The sequence below is a fragment of the Ctenopharyngodon idella genome, chromosome 7, assembly GCF_019924925.1.
Source record: "Ctenopharyngodon idella isolate HZGC_01 chromosome 7, HZGC01, whole genome shotgun sequence".
In the NCBI taxonomy this organism is placed as follows: domain Eukaryota; kingdom Metazoa; phylum Chordata; class Actinopteri; order Cypriniformes; family Xenocyprididae; genus Ctenopharyngodon; species Ctenopharyngodon idella.
This window is the reverse complement of record NC_067226.1, coordinates 21748064-21762914: the sequence shown is the minus strand read 5'-3', so window position 1 is coordinate 21762914 and position 14851 is coordinate 21748064. Positions and strand designations below refer to the sequence as shown.

The 14851-nt window shown below is 36.7% G+C and overlaps 1 protein-coding gene across 2 annotated transcripts in view; it reads right to left on the bottom strand.

Annotated features, from left to right (window-relative positions):
• Positions 1-14851, bottom strand: part of lrch4 (leucine-rich repeats and calponin homology (CH) domain containing 4) — a 44594-nt gene that overhangs the window by 15462 nt on the left and 14281 nt on the right. For both annotated transcript variants that reach the window (XM_051899683.1, XM_051899685.1), the window contains exons 2-9: positions 7147-7291; positions 6301-6430; positions 4273-4378; positions 3397-3643; positions 3196-3289; positions 2958-3066; positions 1515-1606; positions 277-335 (exon numbers count right to left, since the gene is read on the bottom strand). In XM_051899683.1, the coding sequence (XP_051755643.1) occupies positions 277-335; positions 1515-1606; positions 2958-3066; positions 3196-3289; positions 3397-3643; positions 4273-4378; positions 6301-6430; positions 7147-7291 (982 nt within the window). The remainder of the gene's footprint in view (positions 1-276; positions 336-1514; positions 1607-2957; positions 3067-3195; positions 3290-3396; positions 3644-4272; positions 4379-6300; positions 6431-7146; positions 7292-14851) is intronic.

Sequence of the window (14851 nt, the reverse complement as noted above, 5' to 3'; positions counted from 1 at the left end):
GTCTGTAGGTCTAAAAGTTCCAGTATCAGTCACCTAATAGGCTGCTCAGATAAGCCAGAGAGCGTTTACATCAAATTACACAAACTTGATTATTTTTACATGGCTCAAACACAAAAAAAAAAAAGCTATTTCTGACAGTTCTGAGGGCTCTTCTGTATGTGAGGACCCTTCAGAGACATCCTCCATTTAAATAATAATAATAATAATAACAACAGGTTTTGTGAGCAATGTATGTATTTTGTATTTGCAAACAGTAGAGAAGATCTGCACATGTACCTGCTCCCTGTAGATTCGGGGCTATGGGAGGGTGTGCTGCTGGTACTATCACTCTTTTCCTGTCATGGAGAAAGGGGAAAGCATTTAAATTTGACATTTTATTAACATCATTTTACTTTATGACTTCTACACTAAAGTTCAAAAGGGTCAGTAAGATTTTTAATTAATACTTTTATTCAGCAAGGATGCATTCCATTGATCAAATGTGACAGTAAATACATTTATAATCTTATAAATAATTTCTATTTCAAATAAATGCTGTTTTATAGAACTTTCTATTCATCAAGGAATTTGAAAAAAGTATTGTTTTCAACATTGATAATAATAAGAAATGTTTCTTGACAACCAAAGCAGCATGTTAGAACAGTCATTTTAAATATTACCGTTTTTATTTTATTTTTGATCAAATAAATGCAGCATAAGAGACTTCTTTCAAAAACATTTTAAAAATCTTGCCGACCCCAAACTTAGTAGTTAAGATTATAAAAGGAAGGATTAGTTAACTTAAAGGTGCACCAAGTTATTTTTCCCCATGTAAATCAGTTTTAATGATTGGCACAGTGTCTGCCATGTTGAGATCACATGACTAGCTGAATATTTCTCACTTCATCAGTTACTTTTAAATATGCTTGCAAATATGGTATCTCTACAAGAGCTACAGTATGTTTACAGATTTTCAGGTTGTATCTATTCACATACAACCTTTAATGTTTATATGTGCCTTAAACTAAATAAAAAGTAATTATCTAAAAATGTCTCTGTAGTTCTACTTATGTAAATGAGTACGCAAGTCTCAACATTACCACAGCAACAAGAACCTATTTGTGCTACTGTCAGATTGAAAGACTCCTGCAACTTTCATTTCCTCAAAAACTGATTTGAATAAGTTATTGCTTCTTACTTTTCATCCATCCAATCTCTCAACAATCTTTTTATCCTTTAAAATAAGAAGACTTGTTTTTCACACCCACACAATCTTTATTGCTGTGACTGATGTGGTTTTTGTTCCGATTATTAGGCTGCATGCAAATGTAGTTACTGACATCAGTAATAGACTACTAACAAACTATTGTTTGCTGCCAATAGTTGTCAGTACAGATCTTCAACTTCCAACACCACTGGAATTTCCGCCAGCACATCATAGGATCAGCACTCCAATTGGGGCCAAAAACAAAAGAACCGAGTGCACCTTTAATGTTCAGTGTACTGCTTCTGTAACTGTAGTAAGTCCTCCTGACCTGAGGGGGCTCTGTAAGTGGAGGGTGACATCTGTCCTCTTCCTCCATTACGTTGTTGTCTATGAAATCCACTTGCTCCAGCTCTCCATTCACTACAGAGAGGACCAAGAGTTATAGAAGCATTTAAATCACAGACAACCATGATCTAATGCAACGGTTCTCAGCTTTTTTGACTCCAAGGCCACCCATTGTCCACAACAATATTTGAAGGCCCATTACTTTTCCAGTTGTTTGTGATTTACTGGATTAATAATGATTTAAAAACATATATATATATATATATATATATATTTTAAAATGTCTACTAGACAAAATATTTTATAGCTTGACATGACTACAAAAATGTTTATTCAGATAATGTATAAAAATGCCCATGAGATTATAATATTTTTAAATTCAAATTACTTAATTAGAAATCCCATTTTTAAGATTAGGCCTCCTCATATATCCAGGTATTCCAAGACTGTAGGAATCCTAGTTCTTTAAATACAGTATTTATATTTTTAGTAGCTTTTATTTTAAAGCTTGTTTTGTCTTATTTTAAATCCTTTTAAAGGGTTAGTTCACCCAAAAATGAAAATTCTGTCATTAGTTACTCACCCTCATGTCGTTCCAAACCCGTAAGACTTTTGTTCATTTTCAGAACACAAATTAAGGTATTTTTGATGAAATCCAAGAGGACTCCTCCATAGACAGCAATTTAACCACCATTTTCAAGGCCCAGAAAAATAGTCCACAGTGGTTCAACCTTAATTTTATGAAGTGATGAAAATACTTTTTGTGCGCAAAAACAAAACAAAAATAATAATTTTATATTACAATTTCTTCTCTTCCCTGCAGTCTTCTACGCTGTTTATGTTGTATAGACAGTGCAGCGCTTCCGTGTTCTACGCCAGAACTCTGAGTCATTATTGGCCAGCTCCTGCATCAGCATCACATGCATGCGTCGTGCTGCTCATGTGTACAGCGTCGCACAATACTGAGCCGGCATTTTGATGTAGAACCCGGAAGCGCTGCACTGTATCTACAACATAAACAGCGTAGAAGACTGGCAGGGAAGAGAAGAAATTGTAGAATAAAATCATTATTTTTGTTTTGTTTTTGCGCACAAAAAGTATTTTCATCACTTCATAAAATTAAGTCACATGGACTATTTTAACGATGTCTTTACTACCTTTCTGGACCTTGTAAGTGGTAATTAAATTGCTGTCTATGGAGGGGTCAGAGAGCTCTCGGATTTCATCAAAATATCTTAATTTGTGTTCCGAAGATGAACGAAGGTCTTACGGGTTTGGAACGACATGAGAGTGAGTAATGACAGAATTGTCATTTTTGGGTGAACTAACCCTTTAAGATATCTTGAGGCCACCTTTGGAAGGCCCTCTATTGGTCCCCAGCCCCTTTGGTTAAAAACTACTGATCTAAAGATTCCATTAACCTTACCTTTGGGTGTATCTAGTAACATATCGCTCTCCTCTTCCTCTTGAAAATTTGTGTGTTCGCGGGAAATGTCAGCCAATCGCAATGACCGTTCCGAGAAATCATCAGCAGACTAGAGTGAAACAACACAGACACACATACACAGCCGCTTGCATCATCCAATAAAATTACTCTCGATAAGCCTTTAGCAACCATAGTCCAAATGGTGCATTAGTCCTTAAATTCGCAGCTCTCTTTATACCTCATTTCCTGACCATCTTTTGCTGCCGCTGTCCACGCTGTTAAAGCCAGAATCCAGGCCACCATACTGACCCGGGAACAGGTCCTGATCCAGACTGCAGAGACCACACACATTATCAGAAGCATGAGTATAGTTTTCACTGAAACAGGCGATTAAAGCTTTTCAGCACCCTAAGACCTCTCGTCCTTGATGATCTCTCACCAGCTGTTGAAGGTGTTGGGCCGCAGAGCTTTCTCAAACTGGTCCTGAGTCCTTTTGCAGGCCTCCATGTTCAGATATTTAAAGATGTGGAACTTTCCTTTGGAGCAGATTTGGGCAGGGGGCATCTGGAGGGGGTTGTTGTCAAGGATGATGCTTTGGAGGTGCCGCAGATGTCGATAGCACACAGGCATGTGGGATATGCGGTTGCACGACACATCCAAACGGACGAGGGGCAACTCTGACAACTCTGAGATGAGAGAAGAGTCAATCTAATAAATACAGTGGTTCCAAAACATATTTGGACACAAATCAAGTGGCATCTGTGAACAAACATACATCACGACTCAACATCACACTTCTGAGGAGTTTTTAGAGTAAAGCAATGTTTAGTGGTTGTATGAAGTCAGTTCTCCTCAAGTTTACACAGGTGTCCTATTAGAATAACCACAGGTGGAGTTCATCACATTTACTATGAAAATGCTTCACTTGTTTTACAACCAGAAAGAGTCACAATACTGTAAAATTAATCAGTTGTTTTATCATTTAAAATATTTAGCTTGAAATTGTGATCTTTCTTTAAAAAAATGCCACTTGGTTGAAAATTTATCTTCAAATGACATTCACATACTTTTAAGAGTGGTTTAAAATGTCCAAATATTTTTGTGTCCACTGTATTAATCTGAAACAGAGATGTAAGCTTGTTATAAAAGCTTTCACCCCTGACATCCACATAACACACTCGTTCCTTGTGTTTTGAAATTTCAAACAATTCTTGATTTCTGTAATCTTGCAGGGTAATACATTATTGATTTATGCAATATTTCCTAATGTTAACTGAAGTTATAGAACATGTGTTTATAAATTTGGGATACTGACCTTCTGGTAAAGTTGTAAGCTGATTTCTTCTCAGATTTAAATCTCTTAAACATTCTAACTGGCCGAGCTCAACAGGAAGTGACTGTAGCTCATTACAGCTCACATCCTGATGAAGAAACACAGTGAGAGGAAGAGACACAGAGAAAGAAATTAAGAAATGAAAGAAATTATAAAGAGAGAGAGAGAGAGAGAGAGAGAGAGAGAGAGAGAGAGACACTGAATATTGTGTGTACATTGCAGTTTTATAGTTGGTGGGGCAATAAGATTAATTAATACTTTAGCAAAGATGCACAAATTGATAAAAAAAAATGAGAGTAAAGACAATTATAATGTTACAAAAGATTTCTACTTCAAAAGTTTATATTCAGAGAATTCAAAGAATTGTTTTTAACACTAATTATAATAAAGGTTCTTGAGCAGCAAATCAGCATATCAGAATGATTTCTGAAGGATCATGTGACACTAAAGACTGGAGTAATGATGTTGAAAATGCAGCGTTGCCATCAGAGGAATAAATTACATTTTTAAAATATATTAAAATAGAAAACAGTTATTATAAAATTATGATATTGATATATTGATATGATAACCAATAATAATATTTTACAATATTACTGTTTTTACTGCATTTTTGATCAAATAAATGCAGCCTTGATAAGCAGAAGTGACAATTTCAAAAACAATAAAATATCTTACTGACCCAAAATCTCAATTTAAAAGAAAACATTCCGATCAAACAAATTAATATATAGGAAACACTGCTAGTGCCCCAGTGCTGAGAACCTTAACACCACAGACAGCTGCCACATATGTAGAGACTGCCATTAAAGGGTTAGTTCCCCCAAAAATGAAAATTCTGTCATCATTGACTCACCCTCATGTCGTGCCACATCCATAAGACTTTTGTTCATCTTCAGAACACAAATGAAGATCTTTTTGATGAAATCTGAGAGTTTTCTGTCCCTCCATTGACAGCTACGCAACTGACATTTTGACGCTTCAAAAAGTTCATAAAGAGATTGTAAAACTAATACATATGAATTGAGTGGTTTAGTCCAAATTTTCTGAAGAGACACGATCACTTTATATGATGAACAGATTGAATTTAGGCTTTTATTCACATATAAATATTCATCAACTCACACATCAGTTGCGGTAAACGGTAGCTCAAGCATTTTTACTTGACGTGTGCGAGAACCAGTAAGGTTCATTCTTGTGATTTACACAGCACGTCTGAGCTTCCGCAAGAGGTTTGTTCTCGTGGGTCAATCAGGTTTGGTTGAGCTTCTGTTTATGTTCGCTGATCAATGTTTATATGTAAATAAATGCCTAAATTAAATCTGTTCATCATATAAAGTGATCGAGCTGTCTATGGAGGGACAGAAAGCTCTTTGATTTCATCAAAAAGATCTTCATTTGCGTTCCGAAGATGAACCAATTTCTTACAGGTTTGGAATGACATGAGGGTGAGTAATTAATGACAGAAATTTCATTTTTGGGTGAACTAACCCTTTAACAACTGGATTTGTGTGATTGCTTATGTCAAGCTTTAACTATACTAGTAAATGACACATTTTTGGAAAATATCCTTACAAAAATAGTGTAACATGTTGAAAACCCACTTGTGAGAACATCTGACAAGTTCCTCACTATTTGAAAGGTTCATAAATCATGATTAGTTTCAAATCAACTGGTATCAACCAGTCTATGAGATGCCTTTACTTATATAATTAAAACAAACATGAGCCTGTGTGTGTGTGTGTACTTGTTTTGGCTATAACCCACTAGTGAGGACATTTGACTGGTCTTCACTAGTTATAAAGGCTTATAAAATCAACCAAAATACGTATTTATTTAAATCTAGTGATATGCACATGTTTCTGTGATGGGTAGGTTTAGGAGTAGGGGTGGGGTTAGATGATAGAAAATACCAATGACCTGATATAAACTCAATGGAAGTCTATGCAATGTCCTAACTAAGATAGCAAAACAAACGTATGTGTGTGTGTGTGTGTGTGTTCTACTTACCAGTTGTCGCAGGTGTGTGAGTGTGTGTATGGTGGCCGGTAGGACCGATAACTTGTTGTTGCTGACAATGAGCACCCGCAGGAGAGGGAGCTGACATACTGATGGTGGTAGACTTGACAGCTGGTTGCGACTACACCACACAGACAGAGAGAGAGAGAAAGAGAATTAAGTGAATGCAATCTAACAGCAGTACAAAATACTGAATGAAAGATCTACTGTATATACAATCCTTCCAATATCTTTAGCCACAAAGAGGCTTAAAATTTCACTCAGGGAGACCTGATGTTTTCTTAAGTCTCTTATGCTCACCAAGGCTGCATTTTTTACAGTAAAAAAAAAAAAAATGCTTTCTATTTTAATATGTGATGACCAAGCTGAATTTTCAGCATCATTACTCACATCACATGACTCTTCAGTAATGATGAGTTGGTTCTCAAGAAACATTTCTTATTATCAATGTTAAAAACATTGCTGCTGAATATCTTTTTGGTAACCCTGATACATTTTACAGGATTTTTTTTGTGTGTAAGTTCAAATGTAAAAATTAAGTTTTTTTAATTTAATATATAAGTTCAAAAGAACAGAATTTATTTGTCTTTACTGTCAATGTTGATCAATTTAATGCATCCTTGCTAAATAAAAAGTATTACATTCTTTCCAAAATAAAAAAAATAAAAAAAAAACTTAGTGACCCCAACCGTTAGAGCGGTACATTATATGTGTTATACTGAGATGAGTGCCTGAAGTGTTTTGCTCTGGTTTAGGTAAGCTCCACACTGAAGAAGGTGTAGATACACCTGAGACTGAGCCTGTATCTGGGGTAGGGTGGGGTGTGTGTGTCTGTACCTGAGGTTGAGGTAGGTGAGGGCTTGCAGCTGGCACAGGCTGGGCGTGAGCGATCGCACACAGTTGTGGTACAGGCTGAGCGTCTCCAGAGAAACAAATTGACACACCTCCTCTGGCACCTCACAGAGCCGGTTCTTTGACAGGTCTGAGATAGAGAACCACCAAGCACAGTTAGCACAGAATAAAATAATGACCAATCACAGACACCTTTACATGATTGACAGCCTCAAGGCACAATCACAGAATACAGCTTACAAACCTCAGAGGACATTATGTAATATCCTTTAGAATTTTTATAAATAATATATATATATATAGTTAAAAAGTTAACAAAATACAATATCACATTTTCTATGTTACACTAAAGAGAATGAGTGTTTATTTGCATTATGGTAATGAGGTTTGTCATGAAAAACAATGGTCCTAAAAATACAGCAAATATATATACATTTCCCAGACAAGTACTTGACAGGTTTTGTGAGGCCAAAACCAATAGCAAAAAAACTACAGTACAGAAGATGTTGCTGATTATGAAACTTCCTTTGTGTTTACATTCTGTTTGAGTCACAATCAATGGCAATGGTCAGACTATAGATGCATCCTAAGCAACAGGCACGCATCTATTGTCTAGATAGCATATGCATTCAAACACTTTGTTTATGTCGTCCATGGTTTTTTGTGAGCCAGGGACAGGAAACACGTAAACAATCGTGATGTTTCCCAAAGCGAACAAAGACTTTTTTATAGGAATTCAAATTTTGTCCAAGTCCATTTTTGACAGCAATTGAGGATGTGAGCGTTTTGTCTCAATATAGCACAGACTATTCCAATTCCCTTCCATATTTTCATTTCAGACAGAAGTTGCTCTCTCCAGATAAATGCGTAACACACACTCCCTCAGTGGCGCTGGTCGTAGGGTCAAGATGTATTTCTGGAGAGGGGAGGATTTTAATTACAGGGCCGAGGGAGCTTAGAACAGGGTGTGTGAATGTGAGCGTAAGTCCATGTCACAAGAGAGACAAACCAGACAGTAGAAACAACCAAAACATAGAGATTAAAGGGGTCATGAATTGAGAAATCAACTTTTTCTTGAGCTTTTGATTTATAAGAGGTCATCATACTATAAGAATATCCTGTACGTTTCAGAATTGAAAGTCAAAGAAAAGCTTTTTTTGACATCAGGCCCATTGAACGACTGATCCTGGAATGTGCCTATCTATCATAAATAGGTGAAACTCCACCTCTGCAGAAGAAATCAATGCCTACTTCATCATTGCAATGTTAACCCCGCCCACTGGCGTATTAGTGAGATGAGGAGGAGAGAATAGTTATACAGAGGATTCTTATGCTAGGAATATGGTTATTTATTTTCAACAATGTGAATGTCTCAGCTTTATTTATTTATATTCTGTATTTCACTGTGGATTTTTTGGTAAATCAATCGCATTTCACATTTCAGTGCAGGCTTTGCAAACATACTTCTACGATATGGACTCGACAGTAATGCAACAACATGTAAGTAACGTTAATTCTAATGCCTAATCTGATGATTCATGTACAGTCAGATGTTCTTTGTCTATGTGTCAGTAAATCAAACCAGTGACTAACGGTCAACTTCACGTTGTTTCTCTTAGTAGGATGAAAATCTGTTACATAAAAGGTGATTAAATTATATAAAAGAAGCGATCAAAGAAAGCTCCCTTTGCAATCGTTGGAGCTGTCAATCAAACAGCACGCACTGAAGCTGTCAATCAAACAGTGTGAGTTTATCAGTGACTGAGTTCTGGACACGCACCAAAACTCCTGTATTATTCAATGAATCTCTTATTTATATCGCGTTTGCACTGTTAGTTACGAAGAAAGCATTTGTTAGTGTAAAGAAATTGAGCTGCAATGATGAAATCGCTGCTTTCATGAGCTCAACAACATGTCTGTGATCAGCTACTGCGACCTTTCATGCCACAATCTAAATATAATGCCATAGATCTAAATGTAATGCAGCACTTTTCATGATTAGTTAACCTTCAGAGCTGTAATAGTAAAAAATGTGCTAAAAGAGAGAGTAATACTTGGCAATTTCAAATGGAAAGATGTTAGCCAATCACAGCAGTGGGCGTTTACACTGAAGTCTCACAGCAGACACGCCCCTTAAAACAGCATTAAAATAAGAGGGCTAAAAAAAGAGAGGAAAAATGCCTTTTATTTCTAAATTATTACAATTTTGGATGTAAAAAGCATACTAACATTGTAAGTGCACCCCAGGAAACATTATAAAACAATAAAACAACGCAGTTCATGACCCCTTTAAGGCTAAATTAATGTTAGGGTGCAATGTTTCACCATACATATGCAGGTACAGTGTAATTTCAGGCCTTTCAGATTCAATTCTCCATAACCCTCCTGATGATCTTAAACAAAATTAAATTTACTTTCACACTATGAGAACAATAGCATGTGGAAGTGTGTGTGTGAGTGTGCATTTTTTTCTCTTCTTCCCTGCACCGTCCAATTGTCCAATCTGCTCTCCTTCTCCAGATCTTTTGTTCAGCTGTTTTATTTGGCAAGGAAGCATTTCCCGCCTCTCCGTTCCCAGTGGGAACTAAAGATTCCCAGGGGCAGCCCACATTTCCCACAATCCCCTGCACTGCTTTGCATTTACACCAGCCTAACATGGTAGAGAATGAGAGAAATACCAGTGTGCCCACATCATGGAGAAAGATAATATGTACAAGTCTAAATGCTGCTGAAAAACTTGTATCTATAACAGCTCTCAACAATAATAATTAAGCATTTAATAAAACATTTAACTGGCGTATAGGGTAACATCACTTATTAATAATAATAAGGCATTTAACATAAGTTGACTGCACATGATCATATATAAAAGTTCATAAAGCTTTTCAGGTTTATGTATACTTAATGTGCACTATTTTTAATAAAAAACATTAGATTATATATGAAATATGTAATAATAATAAAAATAATAATAATAATAATAATATAAAAAATGCAGTTCAGAAGCCAATTCCTCAAAAAGTGCAAACTTGCTTGAGTGGTTTGACAACTTTAGGCTCCACCAATGGCAATTTCATCTAGTGGCACAGAAACCACAAACTTCATCTTTAAAGGGGACATATTATGCCCCTTTTCACAAGATGTAATATAAGTCTCTGGTGTCCCCAGAATGTGTCTGTGAAGTTTCAGCTCAAAATACCCCACAGATCATTTATTATAGCTTGTCAAATTTGCCTCTATTCGGGTGTGAGCAAAAACACGCCGTTTTTGTTTGTGTCCCTTTAAATGCAAATGAGCTGCTGCTCCCGGACCGCTTTCCAAAACAGGGCAGAGCTTTAACAGCTCGCACTTCGTTTGCTCAGCAACAACAAAGCTGGAGAATCTCACACAGCCAAAATGACGATTGTCAGTAACGGCGTTCGGCCTTACATTGTTCAAACCGGAGTCAAACGCTGATGGAGAGACTCAGGAAGAAGTTACAACTTTTAGAATGCAACTGAACGTTTCTGAATGATTAGTGGATAAATTTATGCAGTTGCTGTGGAGTTGATTCAACTCATCGACTAGCATGTGCCATCATGTTAATCTTTTGTGCAAATCCAGCATTGAATTCATCCTCGTTTGTAAAGCAGTCTGGTGTAAAATGACGGCATGGTAACAACACTCTACTACAACAACTCTTCCTCTTCTCTAAAGCATCCCAAAGCGTCTCACCTCCTTATTTGCATGTTCCCGGGGGCAGGGTTTATGTAAATTTTGTGGTTTGTGATGTCACCAACCCGGGAAGAAGCTCGTTGTAGTCCCTACCAGCCATTTGTTGTAGTCCTTAAAAAGCGATTTCTGTAAAAGAAAATATCTCCCTTTGCATTGAACTTTAAGCGTCGCAACTTTGCAGATGTTGTTTATGCTCAAACAGCAACATTACACACTAACTAAAGTTAAAAAAGTGAAATCATAATCAAGGACCCCTCTAAAGAGAATTTCCATATGAGTAGCAATGCTTTTATTTCTGTTCTAGCCCTGTTTACTTTGTGTTCCTGGAAATAGTCGCCTAGGCGTATCACATTCTCCACAGAGGCTCACAAACACCTCCTGCGTGAGGTCTCCAGCTGTGCCCAGCCTCAATGACCCGTTCAAATCATTACAAAAATTCCCAGCTAATAAGCAGGACTGTATTTCAATTATGTCCTGAAGGTCTCACTCTAAATATCTTCTGTGTGTGTGTGTGTGTGATGAAGAGACTTCTTAAGAGTAGCAGTTGGTCTACTGACCCCCTCCTCTCTTATGCTCTCTGAGGAATCTGAGTGTTCTTCTGCCTGCTAGCGTCTCTTTGGTGTAACTGAAGCTGGTTTTGCATCTGCTGTGTGTGAGAGAGTGTTAATCAACACACACACACACACACACACACACACACACCCACACACACACACACACCCACACACACACACCCACCCTCCACTCCTTCCTTAGCCCTAGAAGGAGATTACGTCGATTAGCCTGCAGGATAACAACAGACTCCCTTGCAGTTCATTTTAGACACACATTTACACAACAACACAAACAAGGCCTAATTATACAGTAAGCTCCATATAAGCTCTATGTAACATTTGAGAACCACATGACTACTTCTACAACAGTTGAGGCGTGTTGTTTGAAGGTCTCTGTGAGAGTGCCAAGCTAAGATTTTTTCTCTTCGTACCTGCTGCCAGGAGCTCTAGTCATCCCTGAGATTAACTGAAACATGACGCTGTGTTTGTTTCAAAGCACTGACTAGACCCAATGTGTCAGGCACTGACTCACTTTTATCTGAATAAAACATGTATTTATGCTGCATTTACGTTGATTATCAGTTTCTGTCCTTTCCTAAAGAAGAAGCGTGTCATTTCTGCACCATTCTCCAAACAGGTTTCCAGAACACTCCCACTCTATTCCACTGGTTGGACAAACAACTGGTCCTGCCCCAAATTCACAAAAATAAATAGTATCAATATGCTAGCATGCTAAAAATCACCAACCTACTCTTAAGTTGAATTCACATTTACCATTGTTAGGCGAATTTTTATACGAAACCAGGAATTTCAATAGGAATGTATGCAATTGTGAATTTCGCATAAAGGCGATAATATTTCCTCATACAGATTTTACAATTGGTTCAAAATGGTCACGTGGATTTGCCGTGTTGAGCAAACAGAAAGATGCTTGGTTTGAAAGTGACTTCTGACAAGAGTGTTCTTTTCCATTCAACAAAAACGAATGGTTACTGTCAAGCTCCAAAATAGAACCCTAATATCCCAAATGGCACCCTAAGCCCTCGTATTTTTCCACACTTTTGACGTAATGCCGCTTTGACTGTCAGGTAAATACAAAGTTAGGTTGCATATTTTCAGATTCTGAACACATTTACAGTATTATGGATAATATGAATAAATAGAAGTGAATATAAAGATATTGCACTAAACAGTGGAAGTATTGTACTAAGAAAGGCTTTGGGAGGCATTTAGCTGTTGAAGAGGAAGATGGCCTGTGGGCTGTGGGCTGCAACACTATAAAAATATCATATATGATGTGATCTGCGAAAACTCATCACATGGTGAAAATTTACCTATCACAGATTGCAATACCATATGAAGTTCGCACTTTCCAAATCTGTTTTTACTTCTTTCATAGCTTGTCTGTAACAAAAGTTATGAAGTCGGCTGATCGCTATGATTTTCAGGAACGGAATTCTGAGAAAAACAGGTTTAAATAACTGTCCCCCCCTTTTTTGCATTGACATGAAAATGCACTATCCAAACATAAATGGTTGTAATTCAAGAACGCTTGAATTACAAAGACACTTGGCAGATTATTGTAGAAGTGAAATAAATGATGAAAGTGAAAGAAAAAAAAAAAGTTATAGAAGTTTAAGTTCATGAAAATGTAAAAATATAATTTTTTATATTTTATAATACTACAATATACAATACTATATATACAATATACAATATACTACAATACTAATATTACAAAACATGTTTTACTCTTAACTGCAAGAAAATCAAAGCCAAAAATGGCAACATTCCAAATTTTAGGTTGATATATTTCAAAAATGAGCTTTCAGTAAGATTTTGTTTGGTCGAAACTTTTTCACTAGATGACATTCAAGCTCCATTACTGAACATTACTGGCGCCTCCAATTATTTGCGTGATCTGAACCATATATTTCCATATTTTCATATATTTCCATATTTTCATACATTTTATGAAGTAGACATCCCATTCAGAAGTAGTAAGGGCAGTTTGGCAGTATTTGATTTGAATTCAACCTCTAATAAACATAACATGTATGTGTATTATAGCTCTGTTGTTCTCTTGTGCTCCGCCTTCTCACGATAACGTGTTAGAAAAAAAAAATCTTTGCATGCTGTAGTTTACACAGGACTGGTGGGAAATTTGCATTAATACACGTTCATTCAACATGTCATGTGGTTTATTTTGATAGGTGAACTGTCTTTGTAGTGTTAAGAGAGGGAAAGCTATGGCCGATTTTTTCACCTCCGCCGGGTGTGTTCTTTACGTTAGAGAAAAGTCTTTTCAGCTTGCCACTATAAATCGCTATTTTTCTGCACTTAACATGCAAATTTTGCCAAGATATTTTCAGAGATGATAGACAAGATAATATAGAATAATAATTGAATGAAAACCCAATTTTGACAAAGAAATGACATTGACCTATTTTTTGACTTTACTGAAAACGTTCCATCGCGACATCTGACGGGTTTTCCCAGATCGCATCACAATATGTCTGTGGAATATATATGTATTCCAAGGCTTCTGAAGCCATATGATAGCTTCATGTGAGCCAAAGACTGAAATTTAAGTTACTATTCACTGAAAATCTTCCCCTCCACTGTAGTGATAACTTAAAATTCAAACACATTCAAATTTCCAACACATCATGACAGACAGATGACATCAAAAAACAGTTTTCAGTTACCCCATGTCTGCAACAATGTTTTGAACTGACCACAAGGACCAATTACATTTGAGACATACAGAGATGGAGGTATACTTTTAATAAATTTAGACATAAATTTAGGACTTTTGCTCACCAAAACAAAAATTGAAAGAATTGGAAAATAGAGTCAAAGTTGAACTACTTTTTAAGACTTTTTTTTGGTATTTTTGCTCTTATTTATAGAACAACACAGAGAGCAGACAGGAAGTGAAGTGAGAAAGAGAGAGAAGGCTAACGGTATTAGAAAGGACAAGGACTCAAACTCAGTTCACCCGAAACACAACTGCTCTATATGTAGAAGGCATCTACTTTTGTCTGACTTTTTTTTGTCTTTTTTTGGAGTATGAGAAGTCCCTTTAATCTTTTGTATAGACAAAAATAGCCTGGACATTCTACTTTCCAGAAACTCATACAAGTTTGGAACAACAAGAAGGTAAGTAAATAATCACAATTTTCATTTTTGAGTGATTTATGGAGGGTAACATACTGAAAAAAATGCACACTTCACCTGCAAAAGTTTGCAACAGAGCCACTAGTGAAACAACATTTCATTCCTTCTCTTCCTCCTAAGCAGGAACAACAATAAACCGTGCCATGACTTGACTTGAGATGGGGGCAGAGGAAAAAAGACAGAAAGAAAGGGAAAGGGGGGGGGGGCAAGTTGGGAGAGGTGGATAAAGCTTGAAAGGGGGC